This window comes from Mastomys coucha, unplaced genomic scaffold (assembly GCF_008632895.1).
Source record: "Mastomys coucha isolate ucsf_1 unplaced genomic scaffold, UCSF_Mcou_1 pScaffold16, whole genome shotgun sequence".
NCBI lineage: Eukaryota > Metazoa > Chordata > Mammalia > Rodentia > Muridae > Mastomys > Mastomys coucha.
This window is the reverse complement of record NW_022196898.1, coordinates 96,178,833-96,206,598: the sequence shown is the minus strand read 5'-3', so window position 1 is coordinate 96,206,598 and position 27,766 is coordinate 96,178,833. Positions and strand designations below refer to the sequence as shown.

Here is a 27,766-nt window from a genome sequence, read left to right as displayed (position 1 = left end):
ATAATTCTTAAGCTAAAAAGTAAATAGATAACTTAGATGAAATTAGCTCATTCTTACATGCATGTCTGGAACATTTCAATTTACATGAAAACTAAGAATATTTTGTTTTATGCGCTTTTTAAGAGAAATAATTAGTAATTACAGCCCCACTCAGTAGAGGGAGGGAGTAATAATGTATCAGGGGTGCGAGGGTATGTGTGCGCGCACAGATGTGCTCGTTTGTGGTGAGTGTTTCGCTCTATTTGGTTCTGTTGGCAGGGTCTCCTCTAGTAAGGCTGGCTTGGGATGCTCTGTGTAACTGAGGATGAGTCTGAACTCAGAGCTGTCGTGTCTGTTCCCATTTGCCACTGTGTGGTGAATGTCTGGGCCTTTTTGTTGGGCGTTGTACTTGGAGAAACACTTGTTAGCTGTGTTTACCCTCTGCCCAACATACAAAAAAACCTGACTCGAGCAGGGGGACCATCTACCCACCAGCTGCTTGATGTCTTCCAACTTGAACCAGTAAGACCAGTCGCCCTCGGCTGCTCTGGTGGGAGTCGGGAGTTTCAGGAGCGTCATTATAAGCTTGCAGTTGAGTGTTTTGATTTGGGGCTGAATTTCTTCCAAGAATCTCTGAACACCAGTGTTTTCATATTTACAACAAAACAAAATTTAAAAATAGTATAAAAGGGTCCTAAGAGTGCAGGGATGTTTTTATATCGACGAATGGAGTGAAGTCACATCTGTCTGTTGACAGCATTTCCTGAATGTACTTCACTCATTTCACTGCTTGTAGAAATGAGAAAAATGTGTAACTGCCAACCTGACGTACAGAATGCTGTTCAAATCCCTGTACCTAGAAAGAGGTGGACCTGTGTGGTGAAGGCTTTCAGATTTCTACTTTAGGCTTGGTATCTGCTAGGAGAGGGTAGTTGAAAAGTTACTTAATACAAAAACCCCAAATTAATAAAGTTTTGTAAGGAGAAAGTGTAGTTCCTATGGCATTGTCTATTGTCTGTTTTCAGTTTAAACAATGTGTTCCCCCCCCGCCCTCCCCTTTTTCTTTGTTTTTTCCAGTTCTAGAAGTTGCTGTCCTCAGCACAGAAGGGCAGGTCCACGATTTTAAATTCCCTCTTGGCTTAAAGGGGTTGGGCAGCTCTATCCAACTCTCAGCGAACACGGTGAAACAGAACAGCAGGAATGGTGAGACCTTGCTGGGCCTCTCCCCTTCCCTTCCCACCCTACTTTCCCCTCCTCCCTCCCCTCCCCCTTTAAGTTTTGAATTGAATCTGTACTGTCTGGATAATTTATTCTTAACGCAACAGAAATGGCTTAGCATATAAAATAATTCCTATCGCTTTCTCAGTAAACTTAGTGTAAGTCTCTTTAGAGAGCCGATCACTTTTTTCTCTCTTTTTCTTTTTCTCATTTTTTTTCTCCTTGTCTTACCACATGCTCTTTCATCCTGAGCAAGGGTGTGATGAGTCCTGTGGCTGTGTCTTCCTTCCTAGGGCTGGCCAAGCTGGTATTCATCATTTATCGGAGCCTGGGACAGTTCCTAAGCACTGAAAATGCAACGATAAAGCTGGGTGCAGACCTCATGGGTCGGAACAGCACCATTGCAGTGAACTCGCCCGTCATCTCCGTCTCCATCAATAAGGAGTCCAGCCGCGTGTACCTGACAGATCCAGTGCTTTTCACACTGCCACACATTGATGTAAGCTAATGTATGCTAATGAAGTCACAGAAGGTTTTAAACCCCAGAGAAAGGAAGGCCGAGCTGTCACTGGACTGAGAGTGAGGGTGCTGGGGTGGGAGAAGACCTTCCATTTGAAATTTAAATGTTGGGCTGGGTCAGAGACACAAGTTTATTTAAGTCTGTGAACATAAAATTAAATGAGCCCGGTTCAGTGATTATTAGAACTTAAGTGTATTCTTAATGAAAGCTAATTCAGTAATCAACAGGAAAATGTAAATGACTTTAATTTGGTTTTGGATGAAAATTAACTCTTGCCTTGGCAGCAGGATAGCTGAGTGTTAACTCCTAAGACTCTGCTTTTGTAGTATGGCTAGCCATTAATTTTTTAATTAGTTATATTGGGCTCATTTGGTAAAAGTGCTTGCCTGGCAAACAGGAAGACCTAAGTTTGATTCAGTCAAACCCATGAAAAGAAGCTAGGCAGGATAAAATCCACAGTGCCCTTAGCCTACTTGGAAAGTCTCAGGCCAGTGAGAAACACTGAGAGACAATGGCTGAGGACCATTGCCAGAGGCTGTCATTTGACTTCTGCATGATGAGGTACACACACACACACACACACACACACACACACACACACCTGTGTGCACATGCATACATATGTATGAATGCATGCATGTATACATACAAAAATTAATTCTATTTGGGTCAACTTTAATCAAAGATTGTGTTTTTAAAAATTCAGAATTGAGGAAGTGCGACCTTTCTGAGGGCCCTCACAGCATCAATGGGTACGTAAGTGACCATGATGTTGGAAGACCATCTGCTCTGAGTAGAGTGAATGAGTGTCGGAGGATGACCAAGTGTCCAGGACACTCAGGGATAGGCTGTGTGCTCAGAGCCTATGTGTTATCTGCTGTATTTGATTTCCTCCTCAGAGCCTTACAGTACCACTACATTTCAAATGTATTTGATGCCTCACTTGCAAATAACCAAAACACTTTTTTTTTTAAGACACTCAGTCCTTACAGAATTTTCTCAGAACAAATTCACAACTTTAATCTTGTATCAGAGAAGGGTGGGCCTGGGGTTGGGGGTAGATTCTAATATACCTATCAGTAGGTAAAATCATCAGATGAAAATTGTAATCGTGTGAAATGGGTCCCTGGTAATTTAGAGTACACGTTAGAGGTTTCGGACTATAAAACCCCCTTTAAGCTAGATACAGGCCCGGGTAACGTCGTCCACAATTTTGCTGATGAAAAACTTTATAGTCCGAAACATGCAAAGTTTAATCTAAATTACCTTTTTACACATATTAAACAATTGCTATTGCCATCTTTGAGTGTAAAATCCTAATTTTCTCTTGTCATTTTATTTCCCAGCCTGACAATTATTTCAATGCAAACTGCTCTTTCTGGAACTACTCAGAGAGAACCATGATGGGATATTGGTCTACGCAGGGCTGCAAGCTGGTTGACACTAATAAAACTCGCACAACGTGTGCATGCAGCCACCTCACCAATTTTGCTATTCTCATGGCCCACAGGGAAATTGCGGTAAGTATTTGCACTTCTAATTAGTCGCAGGGAAAGGCCTGCGAGACTCGAAACAGCTTGTGTAATAGTCCGTCTTTGGGTGCTTATCATAACTAAAAAGCAAACAAAGTAATTCGGGTTTCTAATCATTTTTACCCTGTCCTTGTTTGTTCACAAGGCTTGGCGCTTTCTCATTCAGCAAATTTGTGTGACGTTCCTATGTTCCTACCCAACCCTTGCAGGCAAATGTTTTTCAGAGGCAACCAAGGATTTTTTTAAAAAAAAAAAAAAGGATAGAAATGGGGCATATGCATACAACACGGGCTCCCAGGCGCTGGGTCCCTTTTCCTGTCTGAATTACGGAATCTCATTTCACAGCGGTGCTTTAATAGTTGGCACGTTATGTGGAGCTGCTGACTCTTCAGTCACAGAAGCTTCTGCACTGTGCCGACATAGTTCTTCCTATTGTAAGAGAGAATGATAGTCAGTAATGAAAAGGGCTCAGAACATGGAGCATGGGGATATGGTTCAATGGCTGAGTGTTCGCCAGCATGATAAAGACCCTGGTTTTCATCCCTACACCCTGCTTACTCCAACAAAAGCCCAGTGTAAAACTCTTAGTTGTATCAGGTTTGTCTGTGTCGCTTATTTATCTCTCACTCTGTAAGTCTGTAGATACTCAAAGAGCAAAGAAAAACTTTAAAGTTGGATTATGTATTAGCTGCAAAATCATTAAAATGCCATTTATTTTCATCCTAATTAGTTTTTATTCCATGTAAATATTTCTCAGACATCTTTGAAGGTAACTATATTAGTGGTTATTTTTAAGATTTGGCCTCTTGCGTCATTCTCTAAATAAAATCTCACCTTTCATTCGATCATTTTTAAGTAGTAAATCCTGTAAGACAACCTTTACCTCCATTATACAGTCAGCATCTTTATTTATGAGCTTGTGCTTGAACACATGAATGTTCTTCATCAGACCCTTGGGTGGGAAGTTGCTTTCCACTTGGTAAGGTGGATTGCTGACATTGTTCCCCTCTTTCTGTCTTCCAGTATAAAGATGGAGTCCACCACCTGTTGCTGACAGTCATCACCTGGGTGGGCATCGTTGTCTCCCTCGTCTGCCTGGCTATCTGCATCTTCACCTTCTGCTTCTTCCGAGGTCTACAAAGTGACCGCAATACAATTCACAAGAACCTCTGTATCAACCTTTTCATTGCTGAATTTATTTTTCTAATAGGCATCGATAAGACCCAATACACGGTAAGCCCCTGTTGAGTTGGCTGGCCAGAGCCCTTTGGTGGCTTTGTCTGTTAGCCGGGAACGTTCGTGTGATGCCCACATCAGTATTTTCCCTTGTTTGATGCAATTGATGGTCATGGTTATGGACAAATTGTAATAAATTATAAGACATCTCAATCAGTGGTGTTATTATGAATGTATTTGTTTCACGTATTAAAGAACAAGTACGTTTTTCTGCCCAGCCTGAAATAAAAGGGTGCATTTTCCAAATTCCTACTTAGCTTATATAGGCATTCTGACCAACAGTCTTTCCTTCATGCTTAAAGTATTTATTTGTCATCCCAAGGCTTCAGTGTCGGACAGAGAACGATTCATTTCCCTGTTACCCTGCATTCATCTGAGATGAATTTGAGAATGCCCCAGAAACAAAAAGGAAATAATCCTATATAATTAGAGTGAGAGTATCTGTCATTAAAGCAAACTTTTAAAGTGCCATTATAGAGATTAGAGATACAAAAGGCCTCCAGACCTGTGAAGCAAACACCTGCAGGTGGCTATGAGCGGTCAGAGCAGGAGTTTGGAAGGCCTACCTTCCTACGCTATACGGAACTTCAAAATAGTAGTGGTTTACAGCGAGGATGTCTGGCACGCCTGATGGTCTGTTCTTCAAGCATTGTGCTCTTGATCTTTACTGTGCCTTTAACTTGTATCAGCTTACGGAAAGAACCATGCGACCGTGCGTGCGTGCGTGCGTGCGTGCGTGCGTGCGTGCGTGCGTGCGTGCGTGCGTGCGTGCGTGCGTGCCTCATGCCGACGGTGAGGTGTGTTTAAGACACTAGCGGGTCTGCCGTTGACTGTTTGAAGGTTGTGGAGCCGGCGCTGTGTACTCACAGATGTCACTGTGTCTTTCCATCAGATTGCATGCCCCGTGTTCGCAGGGCTTCTGCACTTTTTCTTCCTGGCCGCGTTTTCCTGGATGTGCCTGGAAGGTGTGCAGCTCTACTTAATGCTGGTTGAGGTCTTCGAGAGCGAGTACTCAAGGAAGAAGTATTACTATGTCGCTGGGTACCTGTTCCCGGCCACGGTGGTCGGCGTTTCCGCTGCTATTGACTACAAGAGTTACGGGACATTACAGGCGTAAGTAATTGCAAGTGACCTGAGTGGTTTTCAAGTGAATAATTTTTTAAAGCCTGTTAGCTGTCAGCGAGGGTCCTTGACAGACTAAAATAGCATCTGAAAGCTTTATTGGGGGGAGAATGGACACGCGATGCACAAATTACAATCAAGCCTTGTGTAATTTTCTGGGTTCAAAGGATTTGTTCTCTGGTGAGGCAGATTCTAAATTATGGACTTTCTTTTTTAACACAAAAGATTGACCTGAAGCAAATTGAAAAAGTAAAGAACTTTTGGCCTCAGAAAGGTATTAAGTAAAAATTCTCCTGAACTTCCACATCTGACTTAAGCGAACGCTTTGTTAACTCACTGTGTATGGCTGAGTCCATGGCAGCGGCAGCACATTCCTTCCTATGTGTTGTGCTTTGTTAATATTTTTACCAGGGACTTTGAGAGGATTAAAATATAGTCACTCTCTTGTTCCTAAAAAACACAGATATTCACAGAGAGTAGCAGAAGGAACACATAGCCAAATTTTATTTGCTGAAGACATAAATTTGACTTCCAACTCTTTTTGTTTTTTTTCCCCCTCCTATAAAATTAGATTTATTTATAGTCAAGGAACCCATGACTATGCAGATAGTGAAAGACAAATAAGGGAAATTCAGTAAGGATTCAAAATTATATGAAATATGAACCACTAGCTAAAGTATGTCTTAATGAGTTTATGCATCATGTATTTTAATGGGGCAGAGCTATGAGATTTTATTTTTCCCCTCATATTTGTCCATTCCTGGTGTAGGTATTAATTCTATACTGTTTTGCCAGGGACACCATCTGAATGCTTACACTTTAAATTCTGTTAAGGCAGTTTAATTCTGTTCAACCTGAGAAGCCTTTTTGAAGACTACATCCAGAGTTTGAAAATGACAACCCAGTGTGGAATACTGTTGGGTTCCTTTCTAATGAAGGGGAAGGTCCCAGGCCTTTGGGGCCGGGGTGGGCCTTCAGTTTTCATCTGAAAACTTCTATCCCATCCCATGCCTAAAGCAAACCTGCTGTAGGTTGAATTAAATGAATCGCTAAACTTTGTTGGGTCAAAGCCAACTCAGAATTATTAATAAAATTCTTCTCGAACGTGCTTAATGTGTTTTCAAAGGCAAATGAAGGGGTGGTTTCTTGGCTGAATTTTTGTGGCTCGGTGTCTCTGCTTAATGTAAGGATCCAGGAAAGCTACTTAGTGCGTTCTCTTTCCTTCCCAATAGTTGCTGGCTTCACGTTGATAACTATTTCATATGGAGTTTCATTGGGCCCGTTACTTTCATTATTCTGGTAAGTAGAGTCCTCATTCACAGCCTTCCCAGTTGCTTCTGCAACAGAGGTACTCAAACAAAGATGCCCGCTCTCATTGCTAACTGTTTATACAGTCGAAGATGTAAGCAGTCTATCAGAAGGACAACATTGTATAGCATGCTTAGACTCTTATCATTATTGAAGGTTGAACATTGGCTAATTAACTATGCCTGAGAGCCACTCCTCCTGTGAGAATGACACTGTGCAATTTCTAATTCAGTCTGCTGGACCAGCATTTAAAAAAAAAACAGAATAAAACAAAACAAACAAAATCATCAGCCATGGTAAGAATTATTTGGCTTTTTAAAAAAGGCACATGGACATAATTTATTTTTTCCATTTTAATAGAAACTTAATATTTCAAATGAATGTTCATATCTTAAATTCTTTCAGATCATAAATCTTTATAAAGCTTAGATTAGCAAAGGATAGTAAATAACTTAAATTCACTAAAAAATACTCCTTTTGAAGACTTAAATAATTCTGGAAAATCAGTACAAATTTATTTTTAAATGAATTTTCTGTAAGTCAGCAGTAGTAACATCAATACATTTCTCAAACCTTAGGCTCTATAGTCATATTTGAAGTGTGATAGCAATATTTTAATCATTTAAACTTTTTACCCAGCTGTGGTACAGTGTAGATAGAAATGGGTGTTTCTAGCCTTCAGAAGTTTGAAGAGATAATATAAACAAGCTTAAACATCTCTGCAGGATTCATATTCTTAAAGTGACTAGATATTGCTATTTTAAATATTTCATTGCTATATGAAATTTTTTTATCACTTTTTTCTGAAAGAAAGTGACTCATAGACTTTCCATGGGTGTTTTAATATTAACTAGTATTTTAAATAAATTCTGAAAGAAAAGCTCATCCCTAAATCCATAAAGCCCTTGCTATGCAAGCATGAAGACCCAATAAGCGCCATCCCAGTAGCCACGTGAAAGACATGCAAGTGTAACATGGAAAACCTGTGACCCCAGAATTGGTGGGACAGAGAAAGTAAGGCCCTAGCCCTCCAGGCAGGGCAGACCAGTCGAGCCTTCTGATTTGTCTCATAACAAGCAGTAAAGGCATTGGGAAGGACACCGGGCATAGAACTCGCACAAATAGTTAACAGAATTTGTTGTTGAGCTAAACTTAAAATGTCTAAAATTACTGCGTGCATTTAGTTCTTACTACAGTTCTTTCACATAGTTGCTTTAACAGAGCAAACTGAAAACGGCGACTGGTGCCCTTGAAGCCACTGCCATGTCATCCGTGTTCTTGAGACGGTGCTTTCTCATGAGATTACTCTATCCAGCTCATGGCCCAGTTCTGGCTCTTAGTTCTTTTGAGCATGTGCTTAGTACATTCTAGAACGAAGTGACTAATGGCTGCCATGGAACATTACCATCCTTAAAGACATAGGCTTCTTGAGAAGCCTGTAGAACAAACCCATTTGAACTTGGAAACTAAATACAAAGGCTGCCTTAGGGATGTTTGGGACATAAAAATGTTACGTGTTTACTTCTGTTGACTAAAATTTACATCTCTAGAGATGAGCACAAACTAACACATAAAAACCATTTCATTTGGAAAATAGGTTAATGTACTTAGTAAGAAGGGAGTACAGATATTTTAGCCCATTGCCCATTTTCCATGAAGGCCCACCATTTATTAGTCTTCGTTTACATTTGTACAGACTGAACTGTGAAGGGCTTTGGGTAACATGGTTCCCATCCTAAACACAAACCAAAGCAGCAGGTAGCAATTGCCCACGGATCTCCTTGAGATTCTGAGATTGCTTTGCCCTCGAATCATCCCAGCACAGAGAGAATGCAAAACAGTACCTTGATATACAGTGTCTAACCTAAATTGAGAAGGAAAATCTTACAGCATATGTATACTGAAGACACCTAAGTAGATATACTGTGGTGATACAAGACATTTAAAATCTAATTTCAACATGAGTCTTAATAATATAAACAATATTATATAATGTCTCTGTAAGGAATCTCCTTAAAATAAAACATTTCTTGCAATTCCAAGGAAATACATTTTGAATTCTAACTTTTCTGAGTTAAAAACACTTTAACACAATAGTATTAAATTGTGTTGAGCTAAACTTAAAGTCAGTATACCTTTATACTGATCTCTGAAGAAGAATAAAAGGCTATGAGAAATCAAACTTCCTACTTAATGCCTTTCTATAGAATGTCTTGCCTACAGGCACTGGACTTATTATATCTATGAGAAAAGTGCCAGTTAGTAATGAGCAGGGGGAAACCATTAGTATGCCTGAAATGGTTTAATGAAGCCTTGGATCATGACACGTCAGGAGCTGTTCTTATCATTTGGACAGCTCCATCTGCATCATTAATAATTAATTCAGTTCAGTGAGAGTTCAGCTCACATGCTCACTTAGAAGTCTTCTTCGGAGAACACCTCTCTGGCTGCTCGTCCAGGGGAAATCGGTGCTGCTTGGCTAACAGCAAAGATCTGGAGACACACGCGAGGTCTTAGGCTTGCCTTTGCCAGTAGCAAAAGCTCCAGGGAGGACAAAGAGAGTCGGAACAAGTGCAGTTCAGCCAGGTTATTTCGGAGCGCTGTTTCTGGTCTCCTGTCTTATCATATCCATGTCAGCCCTGCAAGCTGCGGGATGAATGTTAAGCTGCTGAGCCCAGGCAGGTCTGATTCAGTGGAGCAGGCTGATGACCGTGAAACCAACTGTGCTTTCCTCCAGTCCCTGGGAACCTTCCCTTTGTGAAAACTGTGTGTATGGTCATGCTAGGCACATAGTGATGCTTAATTCTTGAGTGCCATTCAATTAACAAAGCATGGTTTCAATAATATTAGTCATTGGAAGATTGCCCCAGTTTAGTTGACTGATTGGTTGATTATCATCTATCTATCTTTCTGTTCTATTCTATTCTATTCTTCCTGTCTATATTTGCTGAGTAGAATTTTTTCCCTTATGCTGCCCCCTTTGGGTTTGTTCTTACTCACACATACACACAAGCCCACAGTGTATTATTAATGTAGGATTAATTCCTATTGATTACTGAATGAATTGCTAAGAGTTATCACCCTATCTGTTTAGGGTATATGCATACCTAACATGGTTCTAATAACATAAATGTACTGATTTATGTGAATAATTGGGCTTAGACAAAGCTTTGCCTGTCTAGCCTAGCACTTTTCCTTACCCCCTGATATATATTCTTTTAAGCTATCCTCAAATATTATGCTTAAACTCATTAGTATTAAGTAGTATTTGTGTTGCAGGGAGAACAAACAACAAAGAGCAGAGGGTGGGGCAGAGGATGTCCTACTCAGACAGGACAATGGACAGGAGCAGGGACTTCGCCTTCCAGTGAGAAACAGGGAAATATCTGATTATTGTCATTTCTTTGGCTTATAGAAGACAGTAAAAATAAAATAGAGAAGTTAAAAGTAAATTTTATTTACTCTTTTTTCATTTAACTTATTTTGTTACTTTAAGAAGACAAAGCAGAAAATAGTGTGGACGAGAACGCCACTTATGTCTTTGGAGAAGTACTCAGAAGGAAACTCAAGCTTGGGAACAGTAGTCTACTTGAGCACTGTCTGTTTTGTTCTGATGTGACTTTTCTGAAGAATACATTTTTATGGAAGCTGCTTTTACCGGCTTTTCTGTGTCTAGATCTGAGCCCCACAGTTCCATTGTAAGATTGTCAGGAAGGAGTAGAGGAGAAAGTGGCGGTGGAAGTGTTTTAAAATATGCAAACTAGAAAAGCCATAATTCTTTGGTGGGGTGTGTTGCCTTCTGAAAAGTTGTAGCAACAATATTTATTCTATGACATGAATTTAGCATTAAAATATTCAAACACTGGATCAGTGGAGAGTGTGCGGGCGACATCATTGTGCTTCACCCCATACTCTCTTCTGTCCAGGAGGCTGCTCCCTCTGTGTGTGATAGTGGGTGGACTGTCCAGGAGGCTGTTCCTTCTGTGTGTGATAGTGGGTGGACTGGCCAAGAGGCTGTTCCCTCTGTGTGTGATAGTGGGTGGACTCTTCACTCTTCAATATCTATGCCATAAACCTTTCTTCCATCTCTTGGTATGCTTCAAATAATATTATGTCAGTGAAATTTTATTATTTAATAGGCATGGAGAAAACTCTTAGATGGACTTTTTTTTTTTTTTTTTTTTTTTTTTTTTTTTTTTTTTTTTTTTGCCATCGTGTGCTTTAAGATTTCGCCTTGTGAGCCTCCTTTTATAATTAATTTGTTTAGAAATAATGGCATTTTGTCCTACTAAATATACCCTTGCTCCATTATTTCTGTTTTCAAGTCATTTTTCTTCAGAGGCTAAGGCCTTGTGTGTAAGTTAACTGAAAGTTCTATGACAGTATGTCAGTAGCTACCGTTTGCTTTTTCCATTTCTTTAAATTGGAAATTTTGTAGATATTTGAAAAACCATGACAAAAACCCATTGAGCGTTTTATTATTTTTTTCTGTCCTTTTTTGCATCATATTTTTTCCATCATAAGTTTTGGTGGAGTATAGTGGATATTTATCCTTAAAGTGATTATCATTGCAGTCTTCTTAAAACACTTAATCTGAAAAGCTAAGATAGGTGGAGTGTATGCATCTTTAATTTCAGCACTTGGGAGGTAAAGTTCTAGGCCAGCTGGAAAAAAAAAATCAACAAACAAACAAACACGTCCTCTCCATTCAGAGATGTAGAGGTTGAAAGATCAGTCTGCTTTTGTAAAGAGGGCCATCGCATTCCAGAGTTGGAGTCCACTTGCTTGTTTACCTTGATATTGGGTGGTTTGTATTTAGTATATTGAAATGCAGAGCGTCTTTCTGCAGCTGCCTCCCTAAGCTAATTCCCAGGCATCCAGGCTGAGATTCACAGCAGAGCCCGGGTTGCTACAGTGTTGTGCCTTTCAGCCATTCTTTAAGGTTGCTACTTAAGACTACTGCTGCTTAAATAGAAAATTAATGGCATTGTTGATTTTTTTTTTCTGCCCTTTTAAAAACTGTTAGAAATCCTTCTTACCACAATCCTCTAAAAAGTCATCAGTGTTTACGCCATTGCTACAGAGAGCTCTAATTTCTCAGAGGCAGAGTCCGTCTTAGGTGTCCACAGCAGGATAAACACATCCTTGCATAGCGCAGACCAGTCAATAAAATACTTGTTGGGTGAAAAGTACTATGTGGCCCATGTCTGAGGATAACAGCGTGTCTATAAACCAGCTGGAAGAATCTTGTAAAAATAAAGCAAGAAATGTTCCTATGGTTTTATTCTCTGTCTGATAACTCTTAAGAAGTTAAATATTCTTAAGGGCAAAACAGATACTTGCTGTAGCTAGCATGGGAAGGCAGGCCGTCTGCCAGCGTGTGTAGGTCACACCCACGAACCGCCTTTTACTCCTTAAAGGGGGAGATTCTACATCGAAGAGGAATAATTAAGTGCACCAGAGAAAAGAAACAATATACCCCTGAAAGTATTTACCTTGTTCCCAAACTCATCAGTGGGGGCAGCTGGAGATTTTTAATAAATTGAGCCGTATAATGCTTCCTGATTGTAAAATCAGAAGTAACAGTGAATTGGAGTGAGGTCATGTGCTTGTTAGGCACTGAGTGGGCGAGCAGGAGTGTGATGGTAACAGTTAGTATCTCCTACCCCCAAAAACGGTTCATCTCTTCACATAGTGTGTGCTTCCAGTAGGCCCCAGGTCTTGCTGAGTTCTCCAGGAAAATGAACAGATGGAATTATGAGTGGAGGAATGGAATGTCACAAGCATGGGTAGTCAAGCTTAGCTCTTGTTTTAAGATCTAAACAGAGGAGCGGTCCACTCCGTGCTCAGCCCAGGGCTGGGAGCTGCTTCATTTTCCCAGCCGTTCCCTCTTCCCAGGCATCCCTCTAGGGAACCCAGGTCTTTTGTATCAAATTCCATCTCTCATGGTTTGCATTCGATTGTCCCTAAAGGGTTCATTCAGCTTAGGACTTAGTCTGTTGGAAATAACTAAGTGTCATGCAGTGTAACCAGGTGAAGGAAAGATGAATGCCTTTTCACATTAGGTAGGAGGTGCACAGACAGTAAAAACCTGACCTTCTCATTAGTATGAGAAGTTTACTGTACTGTGTGCAACTGGTTCCTCTCAGGTACCTTTGTGTGTAGGTCATGCAAGTGTCATTCCTTGTGTTTATGGTCAACACCAAGAAGTAGGCTATCAACCAGGGCTCTAGAACTCAGCAATTTCTCCACTGTAGGTGCGTGATGTAAAAGTACTCCTCAGAATTCTCTTCAGGGTCTCTCTGAGGTAGCTTTTGGGCCTCGGACTACATTTAGCTAAAGAAACTAATCTAGGTTGTTTAATTAATTTAATCATTACCACATGATACTGGCTTAATGAGCTTGCAGTTCCATGTCAAATGATCTGCTAGATCAGTCATAATAGCCAGGGTGTTTTCCTTCCAGCCTGAATCTATCACTGTACACATAAATGAAACCGACTCACTGTGTACGGTGTCCATATGCTGCAGGGACTGAACTGGGTGAACTCATTAATGACATTTGCAAAATGTATTCTTCTCGATGTCTGCAGTGATCTAATCTCTGTTTTCTTTATCCATTAAAACAGCTAAATATTATTTTCCTGGTGATCACTCTGTGCAAAATGGTGAAACATTCAAATACTTTGAAACCAGATTCTAGCAGGTTGGAAAACATTAAGTGAGTACTTTGTATTTGAACTGTTTGTTATACTTGAGCTCAGTAAAGATATTCTCCACAAGGGACAGAGGCATTTCTGCCTTCTGGCAGCTAGAGAAGGGGTTCTGAATGAACTTTTACTAATGAAGGTTCAGTTTCCCCGTGACCACATTGCGGGCATTGCTCCAGAAGTTGATCATTTCTGACGTGATCTAGAGCGGAGAAATTGTTTCTGTGGCTTCGTTGAAATTTCATGTCACCGTCGTGATTTTATTGGAATTTAAAATGTGATTCCAGACGATGGTCCTGTTTGCATGGCTGATATGATTATATTAAGTTTGTTTTGTTAAATGACTTTTTGATTTAAGAATTCTGAGCAGTTAGTTTCTCCTCCTAATCCTGTTTTCCTAAGAGAATTTATTCTATTACTATTGTTATCTGGAAGATTATCTGTTGTTTTCATGCTAATTAAACAGTGTTTACTTATCTCAATGTTGAATAAAATCTGCAATATTCTATTAGTGAAAATGCTATCTAATTAACCCAAAATTGATAGCTGTTGATTCATTAGCTCAGCTATGGAAGCATTTTCAGCCTTGTTTTTAAAATGTGGCTCTTGATGTGGGATACAAGGAGTTATTAAAGTTGTATATGCCAAGATTGTGAAAATACTATTTTAATGTTAAAAATGGCAGATCTATAGTACGGGTAACATCTTTTTTACTTAGATGTTTTAAATAGGTTAGTGCCAGCTTCATTGCATGCTGCATGGTAAGAGAGAGAGCTAATCGCTAGCGTCTCTCTTTTCTTCCCTTTCCTCTTTCTGTCTTCTCACCTATACCAGTAATTACCGTGTTTGTGATGGCTACTATAATACGGACTTACCTGGGTAAGGCAGAACCCTACATTAACAAACTTCTTATGGCATGATTTATATTTTTTTGCAAATCCGTCAGTATCATGAATTGCTCTTAATTTTTATAGTTATTTTGGAGTATCTAATTTGCTGTAGTATCCTTAAACTGTAATGTGCCTTTATTTTTTTTTAATTGCTTGCCTCTGCATTTTGACTTCCTTAATTTTGACTAATTTATAAAATATATAAATGAGTTCTTATTACTTTCTATTTTAATTCTGTCTAATAATTTTGTTTCTCTTTTCTGCTTATAATGCTTTCTAGCTATGAAGATAATAAGCCATTTATCAAGTAAGATCATTAGTTAGACATGGAATGCAATGACTTTAAGCCCTTCTCATTCCGCCCCGTTTTCTGCAGTTATTTTCGCCTTAAGCTATTCATGATGAAATCTCTGCCAGAATATTTTATTTTAAAGTTTTATTTTGAAGTGTGTGTGTATGTGTGTGTTTTAATCTCATTTCAGCTAGGTCTTTTCATACTCTCATTGTAACTTCCAAGGCTCACCTCCGACTAGTGCATTAGAGTCTGAAGTTTAGGCTCTTTGTGATTATCTGCCATTTAACCTTTCTGTGGGTGTGTCACATTACCTGATATCATATGAGTACACCACTGGAAGAAAAATATAGGAGTAAACTAATTAAAGACTCCTTCTTTTCTTCCACTAAAATTCACGTGAGAGGCAGTAAAGCCACAGGGGCTATTTTACACCTTGCATTTTAATAGAGTTTTGGTACCTGTTCATTCTGGAGCGAGAAAGGCCATACCCGCTGTCGCCGAGCTCGCTGGAAGCCGCAGTACTAAATGCTCTTTTTTCTTAATCGGTGGAAGGTTAAAACCAAAAGCTGTTGAATTTGGGTGAACGTAGAGCAAGTCACCCTCTCCTACTGAGTCGTTACTAAATGAGATGTAAGTGTGGCTCTCCTCATTGAACCTGTTTAAATAAAAACTATCCATCTTCTTTTTCCAGGTCTTGGGTGCTCGGCGCGTTTGCCCTGCTGTGTCTCCTGGGCCTAACCTGGTCCTTTGGGTTGCTCTTTGTTAACGAGGAGACCGTTGTCATGGCCTATCTCTTCACCGCCTTTAATGCTTTCCAGGGACTGTTCATTTTCATCTTCCACTGTGCTCTTCAAAAGAAAGTAAGTGAAGGGCAGAGGCTCAGTGCACTTGGCCTTTGACTTGAAAATGGGTCTGTAGAACATTTCTCCTGAAGCTGGCTTGTTCATAGCCAGCGTCCTACTTCAGTTGTCTGTAATACCTGCCTAGAAACAGGCATCCATGCAGAGTCTCATAGCCACAGTCATCTTTTGAGTCTCTGGAACTACAGCTAACTAGATACTTATGTTAGGAGTCCTGCTTTGGTGGAAGGGTTTGTGAAATACCTGTGCATAGGTAAAAGCTTACACACACACACACTCACACATACACACACACACTCACACTCACACACACACACACACACACACAAGGTTAACCTCAGTCTTAGCTCACTTAACAAGAATTCAGTGGTCCAAAATGAAAACGAATCCAAGGACAAATAGCATTAATTTTTAAAGACCCAGACATGCGAAAGATTAATATTGATGTTGCCTTTTGAGAGATTTTGAAAGATCTACAGCAACTGTCATTTAGTGCTTCACCTCTGATTACTTTGTCCTGATTTCATGCACGTGAACTGGAGTCAGCAAATATGATTTTGAAACTGAAAGTTGAGGCTGAAAACCTTGACTCTGTAGCTAGAACCAAGGAAACACTTAGCTGTCATTTGAGTGTAGCTGTCTGTGCCTCTCCCCAGCATCGCCCTGCCCCGCCCGCATGTCTGATGGAGTCTTTTGATTCTGTTATTACTGGCTGGTCACTGAATGGAACAGAGAACTGTGGAAGTGAAAACTATTAAGTTCTCAGCCCTGACAAGATGATGGTGTTGTTACTTCCATCGGTTTTGAATAAGCTGTAATTTTGAGATAATGATGGTGGGACGTGAAATACTGACAGATAATGTACAGTCACAGCAATATAGGCATTAGGCAAAACCAACACTGGAGGGTGTTATTTGGATAAAATACCATTTTGATTGCCATTGTCTTGGTTATATAGCCTTTCAGAGCTACTAATAGTTGTTATGTGTGCAGGAAAATTTCCTAAGGTATCCTGTGTTTTAATAGCAATGTACTTTAAAATCTTAAACATTGTCTAGGGATATCCTTGGTAGCCACTGTCTTTCTGTGGAAAGACATACTATGTACATGAGCACCCTGCATAAAGCACACCGTCATAGACTGTTCGTTTCCCAAAGGCCATGTCCACTAGCGCTGACAGAAAGCTTAGCATTAGCTGCAGAAGCCTGAAGAGAGTGCTGCTTCCTGTAGCCGTGTGAGCCGTGAGCATGAAGTGCTCACTGTATTTTTACACTAATAACTACATTTTAACAGTCTCATGCGTCCCGCCCCTCTTCTGAACATGTTTCACACAGTCTTATGTGTGTCTTAGTTGGTGTTGCCATGATAGATTCCTAAGAATATGACATAAAAATGGTTAAGTTGAATAATATAAAATAAAAGCTTCGTTATTATGCTTGAGTGAGCACAGTAGGGCCTAGGAAATGCGTTGAAAGCAAAATGCTGTTCGTATTTGTTCTAATATGTATCATCACTTCGTGAGCTGAGAAGGTGACTGCAACTGGGCTTAGGCTTAGAGAGTCCTCCGGTTGCATTAATTTTACAATTTTGGAAGGAGTGCCAGTCTAGAACTTTGTGGGAAGTAACAGATTAAATCTGGGGGTAGATGGCCTCAAGTGTTCTATAATCTACTAGAAAAGATTTTTATTTTGTCTTCAATTTTTCCTTGTCTATCTTAATTTCAAAATCTAACTTTAATGTACAAAAACAATGTTAATCCACCAGTATAGCCTTACCCCACCCATTAGCCCCTTCCCACAGCTCTCTATCTACCTTTATACCTCTCCCAGTCCACAAGAGAGAGGGACCCATCTCAGTGGCTTGGATTTCACAGCTTGAAGGTTAAGCTAAATTTCCTTGTAGGTTAGTCAATGTTTGTGTCTAATCGACTACTCCAGCATCAGGGAGTAGACACTGGAGTAGACGATTCCATTCATAACAACATGTTATGAATGGAAGCTGCTGTGTGCTAGGGGAGTGCAGAGGCAAGATAGGTTCCACAAATCTCAAAGGTAGACGTAGCAGAAAACCAGGGAAGCATCCTTCCTGTGGACTAATGTATGATAGTACTTCTTACTGGCTTTGTTCTAGTGCCAAACGTGCCTTGTCTGTGTAATCTAGAAGTTCATGTACTGACTCCTGAGGAAGGCTAAGCTTATGAAACATCTGGAATGCACTTCTAAATTGGTCATGTACAGACAGACAGACATTGAAGATGCTAAATCTCCTGTATCATTATTTTTGCCAAAATAATAGTCACTAACTATTCAGAGAGAGCAAACCTCTACTGTATCCCTTTTCATCAGGCTTTGCGTAATAGCAGCAGACTGCAGAGCATCCCCAGGTCAGATCTTAACGCTACCACCAGCCTGTCTTCAGGACAGGCAGAGCTTGCCTGGGGGACTATTGTTTCAGCACCTTGTACTGAACCTGAGGCGAATTCATCCTATCTTCTCTATGGAAGTTTAATCTTTCTCAGTTGTCTTCATTGCTCATTTCATTAGCGAGAACGTGAGAAACCGGCGCCTATTCACATCAATCCCCTGTCTTGTGCTTATTCAATCCAGGTACGGAAAGAGTATGGCAAGTGCTTCAGACACTGGTACTGCTGTGGCGGTCTCCCGACCGAGAGCCCGCACAGCTCTGTGAAGGCGTCCACCACCCGCACCAGTGCTCGGTACTCCTCTGGCACACAGGTAACACAGCCTGACAGCGTCTTTAATTAACCTTACTTATAGAAAGCCTGCAGAGACGTGTTCTGTTTAGACACACTAATTGTTTCCTCCTTGTCCTCATGTAGTAGTAAGTACTGCCCTCTTTTAGGATGTTGATTTCAGTCTCTTCTTAAATATGTAGTCTGGGTGTTGAGGTAAGAGCATCCTTTTTGAGGAGTGCACTTCATTCATATTCCAAGGTCATCTAGAGACAGTTTTTAGTAGACAGTACAATTCATTTACTAATTCTCCAACTTTAAACAAGGCCATAAAGTAACATGTAAGAAAGGAAGGTGAAGGTTGGCTGCGGTGCTACAGGCCCTAGGGAGTTGGAGGCAGGCCATTCATGAGCATCCTTGGCTACAGAGTGACTTGTGGCCAGACTGGCCTACATAAACCCTGTCTCAATGAGTAAATAAACAGGCAGACCCACCAGGGTGTTTAGTAGTAGAGGAACGGGCCAATATTGCTGTCCTCATTTTTGGACCAACAACAAAACACATTCTTAAAAAGGCCCAAACTCCAGTTGTAAACTAATGATTCAGGGTGGATCAATGTGTTGTCAGTGAGGGAAGTGCAGGAGCGAAGGTAATGTGTTTGTCTTACTGTTTCGTATTAACAGAGCCGTATAAGAAGGATGTGGAATGACACCGTGAGGAAGCAGTCTGAATCGTCTTTTATCTCAGGTGACATCAATAGCACTTCTACCCTTAATCAAGGTCAGTTATCGGGGGAATCGAGGGGACAGCGTGAAGGTTGTGCTTGTGCAAGCTTAGACTGAGGGAATCCAGGGACAGCGTGATACAGCCGGAAGCTTGTGCTTGTGTGAGCTTAGACTAACTCTAGAGGAGACGCTCTTCTTACCCGTGGGTTTAGATCATCAGTTGTTAAACTTTGGGGGTCAACTTAAAGCATCAGTCATCAAAGTATGTATAGATTTACATTATTTCCATAAGTTAGTGGAAGAAAATATTTAAAGTTCCACGTTAACAGAACATGGGTTGAAAAATTAGTTGTTGGAAATGTACCTTGTTACAGAGTAACATATATCTCTGGTTAGCACACACCGTCCTTTCTAAGGCAAGTTATCTTCATTTAGGTCCTACTAGAAGTAAAGTAACTATTTATGTAAAATGGTGCCAATTCACATTGAAAATTTACACAGTTCTGGCAAAGTTCCTTTATTTCATATTTCTAAAGTAAATATTAAGTGGCAAAACATTTGTAGTGAATTAGTATGCATGGAAGTATGTAAACCAGGTTCCCCCATAGAGTTCCATGTATTGAGTCTAACCAACTTAGATGTGTAATGTAAACCATTTCAGTTCCTAATGATAAAGGTCAGAAGTATAGGAGCTTAGCAAGATTAAGGCATGAATATGAAAAGCACGAGTTCTTCCAAACAGAATTTAGGAAATTGCAGTCAGGTATGGAGAATTGGCATTGTTTTAAGTTTCGATTTAGTGCTCTGTGATAGATACAACTGCCATGACGAGGTTCGGCTGTGTGTAGAAAGGGTATCTCTATGATGTCCATACCAGCCTCATGCTGACCTCACTTTACTCAGATTCCATTAGTGGCGCACAGGAGTCTGACTAGCCGCTAGTGAGTGAAGCCTCCATTGCGCCTTTGCCCAGGGTTACCGTAATTCTGTTGACATGAGTGTCACCTAGTAAAGTTTTAAACTCACTTCTGAAACCTGGCAAATGAGAGTACAGAACAAACATGCTTGTCTAATCATTCTTGTGCCCCTCCCCCCACCCCACCAGCATGTGTGCTTTTGCCTTTAATGAGTGCAGCATTCTGCAGTTTGCCATCCTCCTCACATGGCTGTGGAAGCTCTCCCCCCTGCTTGTGTGCAAGTCAGTATTAACACAGATGTTTTCATGAGGGACGGTCGTACACCTGTAAGTCTGAAAGTCGGAGATTCCCTCTGCTGGGCCTTGGTGGTTAGGGTTTTAATATTGAGCAGCAGCATCATGAAGCATAATGTTGATCTCCATGCATTTAATTGGCATTTTTGTTTAACAGTGATTTTGTATAAATTAGTAAATGTCATTCTCAGCAGGTGTTTACTTGGGAGACTTAGAAAGCACCTGCGAATTACCGGAATTTAACTTCCTCTCCCCTCTCTCCTCCAAATTAGAAGTTCAGATAGAGTGAGGAAAATTCCAGCAGACTTCCCTTGCAAGCCCTGCCCACTGCCGATGACTGAACTAAAACTACTGCAACTGTAACCCTGAAACAAGCACTGATGGACTCTCTTTCTGTTTCTTTGCTTTAGGAATGACTGGCAATTACCTACTAACAAACCCACTTCTTCGGCCCCACGGCACTAACAACCCCTATAACACATTGCTCGCTGAGACAGTTGTGTGTAATGCCCCTTCAGCTCCCGTGTTTAACTCACCAGGTGTGCTTATGCTTATAAATAAAGCGATCTTTCTGTGCTGCTAAACAGAGCTCTGAGCCATTTCTGAAAGAACTCATTGCTAGATATTTACTATTCTGACCTCTTTACTTCCTCACATTAAGAAGGAAGGTGTTGCCCATGCCAGGCTTGTAAAACTGCACTATATTATAGTAAGGGCCCAGTCGCGATAGGTTTGCAGTAACTGTCCATGTTTTTGACACAGGTGGCATAAATCTTAATATATTATTACAGGACTGACATCACATGGTCCGAGAGCCCATCTTCAAGATTTATATCATTTAGAGGTATCCTATCTATATAATATATTGTTCAGTTGACTCTAAACCTTGCTGACAAATTTTGCTTCTGGAATGAGCTAGCTGAGGCTAATTTGGATGTCCGGGTGTAGAAAGCACACCCGGCATTAGCCGTAGAATCAAACTATAGTATAGTGCAGCTTTATGGAGTTTTCCTGCTTTGTAAGGAACGTTGGGGTACAGGGACCCTTAAGCCAGTCTGTATCCCCTGCTTTTAGAAGGGGGAGGGGGAGGTCTCACCCACCAGTCCTGTTTAATATGTTTACTAGCTTATTAGAAACCTATGTAGGAGTAATTTTAAGATCTTGGTAAAATTTTAACATATGGTTAAACCTAGCTTATAATGCTTGTGAGTAACAACTGCAATTAAACGGAGGATTTTGTTTCCGGTTTGTCTGTTGTTTCTGTTCTTCTTGCGATTCCTGGTTAACGTAACTGCAGCTTCTCTTTTCATTTTCTTGTTCCCTTACTTTTCTCACGCTCTCCTCTAGCAACCTACAGAGAGACAAGTATGGGAGTCAAACTTAACTTTGCCTATCAAATGTAAATTTTTTCAGCATGATTTTTAACGGGCACAATTAAAACGTACCTAGCAGTCATGAGTAGACTCAGCGGGCAAGTGGTTCACAATTTGCAACCAAAAAAAAAAAGTTGCCAAATTCCAACAGTGCATCTCTGTGTACTGGCTTTCACTAGTCCTGGAGGTCTGTAGCAGACGCTGTCCACACTGAAGTCTGTGCAATGCTGAAATAATTTGCTCTAGAAAGCCTGAAGTACTGTCAGCCAAAACGCTTAATAATTGACTTATCATTTCTGCATTCCCACAGTAATCTTGCCACAGGCTATGCAAAGTCTTCAAGTGAATTACCTGAACATGGGCAGAAAAGAGATGCCTCTTCAAAACCAGAGAGATCTTAAATCTGCAGTATATCATAGAAAACACCTTTTGAGTTATACCCAGCATATATTATTTTATACTTTGGGAGCCATGATAGAAAGGAAATAAAGCTAAACGACTGACCCTCGTTTAGCTTAGGGGAAACGAATGCCGGCATCCTAGCCGTGTGACAACCAAAGAGTGCCTGAGTGTCCTAACCATAGCCTTAAACAAGAGTGTGGCACATCCGCACTCACTTGAGGGACCCAACCCAAGAGAACTAAGGAAGCCCTTAGAGATAACAGTCGCAGTGTCATTTCCATCATTTCTGTAGAGCACGGATTGGGCTGTAAATGGAAAGGACAGCTTTTCCGAATGTAGAGATCAAGTCTTTATAAAACAGTGAGTGACAGGCAAGCCTCCACCCTCTGTTCCCACCGGGGCTAATGCCAGCTCTGCCGTTAGTATTGGTCATGCACAGACATGGTTTTTTGAAGGATGTTTTCTAAGATCTCTGCAGCTTTAAGAGTGGAGTGAGCGCTAGAGAGCGAGCCCCTCCTCCTCCTCTGAGAATGAGTGTCCCTGACCCTCCAAGCCTTGCATACAATGCAGCAGTCTCACAGTGGTCAGTCTTACTCCGTAGCCTCATACCACTCTCTTGATTTCTTTATTTATTTGCTTTTTAGTTTCTTTTCAGACCTCTCTGTAGACAGATGATTTTTGTTTTCCCCTTTGGGAAAGGCTTTGGGGTTGAAGAACCTAATTCCCCATCGTGTAGACCATTTACTTTCCTCTCACTTTTTCCCATTTGCTCGACAATCACTGTGACGTCTTAGTTTACATGTTTCTGTGTCTGTTGAAAATACAACTCCGATTCAAGTACTGCATGTTGCCATCGTTTTCTTTCCTCCTGAATCTCTCTTCATATCTCAAGCAGATGTATCCAATCTCTCATTCTTTTAGAAATAATAATAATTAAAAAAAATATGTATTAGCCGAGGCTGACACCTTCTCCCATTCCATAGTTAATATCGCTTCTTGGTTTAATTTCTGTGACCCATACTTAGGAACCCTCTGACATTTCTGCGTTTGCCCTCCATGCCTATGGTGTCTCTGGGCCAGTCTTGCACTGTAGTCGCTGCTGGATCATTTGGTACTGTCACTGTGACTGATGCAGTCTGCAGGGCTGCAGGCCAACTTTGACCTTGAGAAGCCCAAGGCCATTGCTATTAAACATACCATTAAGTAAGGAACACAACTCAAAATAAAAGAAGTCCTCAATGAGAAGTCAAGGCTGCTTTTGCTGGGAATCTAATTGGTTGAACCCTTGCTCTGACTAAGTTGCTGAAGCTTAGAAGTTCTTCATCATGCTACAATAAATCATTTTACTTTCTTTTACATATCAAGCTACTCTTAGGCCAGATAGCCTGAGCAGACAGACATGATGTGAGTTGTCCCGAGTGAGTCACCCCACCTGCTGTCCGTCTGTCTTGTTGTTGGATGGTGCTTGTGGACCCCGGTCCTGCCAGTATGAAAGATGCCTGACTCTGTTCCACATGAATTCCTTGTATCTGTCCATTTTTTTTTCCCATTCCCTTTTTTTGTTTAACTTCATCTCCAGAAAAAAGGAAATGTTAGAACGTTGTTTAAAAGTTGCTTGCCAGTTCTGTGGGCTTCTGTTGTACATTGCCTTTTTTGGTTTCTGTTATGTGGCTTGTTCCTTTTTAATTTAGTGTTGTTTAGGACAAATTCTGTTGATTTTATTTTATGAACCATGGTCTTGTACTTTAAAACGTAATCGTCACTTACAAAATTGCTTTGCATTAACTATGCAAGGGCATGGAGCTAAGTCTTGTTTGTAAACGTGTCAAAAATTGGACCAAAACCTGATTGATGAACTACTGTGTCCCCCAAATTGATAAAGTAATATTCTGTCTGCCATTTTCCCTCCCTGGAAAACAGTATCATTTTTATAACACTTTTTCCTGTTATCTAAGGGTTGCAACTGTTTACCGTTGGGAATGCGGGAAAGCCGGGCACCATTGGCGTGCTAGGTTTCAAATTCAACTTTGTCCTGAACGACATTAAAACATTTTGTATAGGAAAAGTGAACTTTCTTGCGGAAGGCGCAGAGGCAGTAACGGTGACCCCGCCCTTTTCTGTTGCAGGACATTCACTGAACAATGCCCGGGACACAAGTGCCATGGATACTCTACCGCTAAATGGTAATTTCAACAACAGCTATTCACTGCGTAAGGCAGACTACCACGACAGTGTGCAGGTCGTGGACTGTGGACTAAGTCTGAACGACACCGCGTTTGAGAAAATGATCATTTCAGAATTAGTGCACAACAACCTCCGGGGCGGCAACAAAACCCACAACTTGGAGCTCAAGCTCCCAGTTAAACCCGTGATTGGCGGCAGCAGCAGTGAAGATGATGCGATTGTGGCTGACGCCTCATCTTTGATGCATGGTGACAACCCAGGGCTGGAGTTCCGCCACAAAGAGCTGGAGGCGCCGCTCATCCCTCAGCGGACTCACTCGCTTCTGTACCAACCCCAGAAAAAAGCGAAGCCAGAGGCAACCGACAGCTACGTCTCCCAGCTGACGGCCGAGGCTGACGATCACCTCCAGTCCCCGAACAGAGACTCTCTGTACACGAGCATGCCCAACCTAAGAGACTCTCCCTACCCGGAGAGCAGCCCGGACATGGCGGAGGACCTGTCTCCCTCCAGGAGGAGTGAGAACGAGGACATTTACTATAAAAGTATGCCCAATCTTGGAGCTGGCCGCCAGCTCCAGATGTGCTACCAGATCAGCAGAGGCAATAGTGATGGTTACATCATCCCCATTAACAAAGAAGGGTGCATCCCGGAGGGGGACGTCAGGGAAGGACAGATGCAGCTGGTAACAAGTCTTTAATAGTACAGCTAAGGGATTCCTAGGGCCACACGCAAGTATTAATTGATAAAGACCAATTGCCAGCGGGCCCTGCAGCGCCTATCGATGCCTATCGACTCAGCCAGAAGACTCGGCTGTGTTGGCCCGTGGTTCTCCACTGTAGGAAAACAAAACGGACTGAACCTTGCAGTTCTGTGAATTTTTATAAAACATGCAAAAACTTTGTATATACACAGAGTATACTAAATTGAATTATTTGTTACAAAGAAAAAAGAAATGCCAACCAGGTATTTTACGTTTCTGCTGCTGTGTAGAGAGATTGTAAAACAAACGAGACCCTCCTGGCCATGTTCCTTGCGGCAGTTGGTGAACTGAGTCTGTAAATAGGGCCCTACCAGTTTTTTTGTTTTTGTTTTTGTTTTTTTGGTTTTTTTGTAGGCCTGCATTGTATTATATACAAGACGTAGGCTTTAAGATCCTGTGGGACAAATTGACTGTATCTTACTTTTCCTGACAAGACTTGGAAAAGCAGGAGAGAGATTCTGCACCCGTTTGCACTTCCCTGCAAACCTTTTACATTACGCCAACAATTGAAACCATGTGAAACCAGTAGCAATCAAGCCACAGGCCTTATTTCATGTTTCCTCAACTGTACAATGAACTATTCTCATGAAAAAAAAATGGCTAAAGAAATTATATTTTGTTCTATTGCTAGGGTAAAATAAATACATTTGTGTCCAACTAAAATATCATTAAAATAATTTTAAAAGAGTTTGGAGAAAATATTGTGTCGAGCTCTTGGTTGCACAAAATAGGCTATGTTTCTTCTTCCACCCGTCATGGTGACCTCTGCCCATCTTTGTTGATTTCCCACTGTAGACGGCGTCTGCTGCGACCACTTAGTCCCCTTTCTTACATTTAAATTTCTTATTGCCAAAAGAGTGTGTTTTATGGGGAAAAAACTCTTAGAAGTCCTGCCATGCCTTGCACAAATGTGGGGAAATGTGGAGGTCTTGAGTCAAGCCTCTGTTTATTCTGGAACAGAGGGCGAAGGGGTCACTGGGCACTTCTCACAAACTTTCTAGTGAACAAAAGGTGCCTACTCTTTTTTAAAAAAATAAAAATAAAATAAAACAGAAATATTACTCTTCCATATTCCTTCTGCCTATATTTAGTAATTAATTTATTTTATGGTAAAGTTCTAATAACATGTAAATTGTTTCAGCAAAGCTCTGCTCTTCTTTCAAGCCCTTTGTGTAAAGCTGTTAATAACGAGCCTATCACTAATATCCAGTGTAAAGTTTAACACGGTTTGACAGTAAATAAATGTGAATTTTTTCAAGTAGTAACGTGCACTTTTATGTATGTTAAGCAGTAGACTCGACCACGGTGGTCCCTTCCAATCCCATCTGCCCCTCTGCTTAGGAAACCTCAGACTGTAACCATAGTTACATAAAAGAATGCAAGCAAATTTGCCTGCTTATCCTTCGCAGCGAGAAGAATAGACTTGTATCCTAATTATCTTGCATACAGACACAAAATCTGTAAAATGAGTTGTAGTAGGAACCAGAATTTTGTAAAATAAATGATTATAATTCTAACACTAAATTTGGACAGAAAAGTACACCTGATTTTTTTTTTCCTTCAGTAGATTTCTAAGTATTGTGCAAAGGATAGATTCCTGAAGCACATGCTCCCAGTTTATGAATTGTTAAAAATAGACTGCTCAGAGTGGCAAGGTCTGTGATGATAGAGAGCTCTTGCTCCAAATACAGAACTTGCAGTTGACTTTCCACAGACAGATCTCTCTGGTTTGTAGTGAACTCATCTCTACCTGAGTCTTCCGAAGTTTGGTCTCCTCAGATGCTTCTCAGGGAGCCAGCACTCTACAAGGAAACAATGGGATATGCCTATGGAATTTGAAAAGGCTATTTTTTTCCTTTAGAAATATTTATTAGTATATATTTGTGAGTGTTTTCTCTGTATGTGTGTCAGTACCACACATGCCTACTATGCTCAGAGGCCATAAAAGACTACCAGATCCCCAAAACTGTAGTCACAGACAGCTGTGAGCCGCCATGTGGGTGCTGGGAATTGAACCTGAGTCCCTGGAAGAGCATCTAACTGCTGCGCCATCTGCAGAGCTGCAAGAGAAAGAATTCCCAAGCTTGTTTCACATAGCTCATGGAGAGAGAGCGCAGTAGACCCTAGAAGTGTTTGAAGACCAGCCATATGGTCACGTATCATCAATATGCAAGTGGAAACTGCCTGCGTCAGACTCAGTGTCTAGGTTTTACCATCTTCTGGGAAAGTCCGTGTGGCTGAAATGCCCAGAGTTTATGAAACTGTTTGCTGGAAGGGGGTGTTGCAAAAGCAGGCACTGGCATTTCAGCCTCGTTGCATTTTCTCTCCAGAGTCTTGAACTCCACACTTATTTTTGTATATAAGCTAGACAGCGCCAGTCTGCTTTCATCATGAATATGAAAATACAAAACAAGGAAGGAAAAGGACGTCTCGGTCCCATCTGTTTCTCTGCCCAGTCGGTTCTCGGAACTCTGAAATGAGGAGAACAAGTACTTGATCTCTTAAGTGGTTAGTGGTCTTTACCCCAAGCGATGCAATTTGGAAATTCACTCCTCTTTGCTGCCAAAATGTTTTTAAAACAAACTGAAAGGAATAGGTATATGCTGCTTTCAACCCCCTATAGGATTCCTCCTAGCACAAGGTAATTTTTAAGTTTAAAATTATGAATCTAGTGGCTAGATTTGTGTGTGTCTGTGTGTGCACATGCTCGCACACATGCATGCACAGGGACTCTTTTTTTTTTTTTTTTTT

At 41.0% G+C, this 27,766-nt stretch overlaps 1 protein-coding gene across 45 annotated transcripts in view; it reads left to right on the top strand.

Annotated features, from left to right (window-relative positions):
- Nucleotides 1-26,276, top strand: part of Adgrl2 (adhesion G protein-coupled receptor L2) — a 636,717-nt gene extending 610,441 nt beyond the window's left edge. For 10 of the 45 annotated variants that reach the window (XM_031375796.1, XM_031375795.1, XM_031375798.1 and 7 more), the window contains 14 exons: nt 1,057-1,182; nt 1,491-1,696; nt 3,064-3,237; nt 4,273-4,482; nt 5,378-5,598; nt 6,840-6,906; nt 13,544-13,635; nt 14,459-14,503; nt 14,795-14,821; nt 15,501-15,669; nt 18,276-18,404; nt 19,045-19,141; nt 20,707-20,835; nt 24,198-26,276. In XM_031375796.1, the coding sequence (XP_031231656.1) occupies nt 1,057-1,182; nt 1,491-1,696; nt 3,064-3,237; nt 4,273-4,482; nt 5,378-5,598; nt 6,840-6,906; nt 13,544-13,635; nt 14,459-14,503; nt 14,795-14,821; nt 15,501-15,669; nt 18,276-18,404; nt 19,045-19,141; nt 20,707-20,835; nt 24,198-24,952 (2,447 nt within the window). In that variant the 3' untranslated portion in view covers nt 24,953-26,276. Of the gene's footprint in view, nt 1-1,056; nt 1,183-1,490; nt 1,697-3,063; nt 3,238-4,272; nt 4,483-5,377; nt 5,599-6,839; nt 6,907-13,543; nt 13,636-14,458; nt 14,504-14,794; nt 14,822-15,500; nt 15,670-18,275; nt 18,405-19,044; nt 19,142-20,568; nt 20,681-20,706; nt 20,836-21,087; nt 21,141-21,643; nt 21,696-23,436; nt 23,490-24,197 lie in introns of those variants that run through there. The other 35 variants (XM_031375810.1, XM_031375812.1, XM_031375809.1 and 32 more) reach the window with 25 other exon arrangements.
- Nucleotides 26,277-27,766: the final 1,490 nt, after the last annotated feature.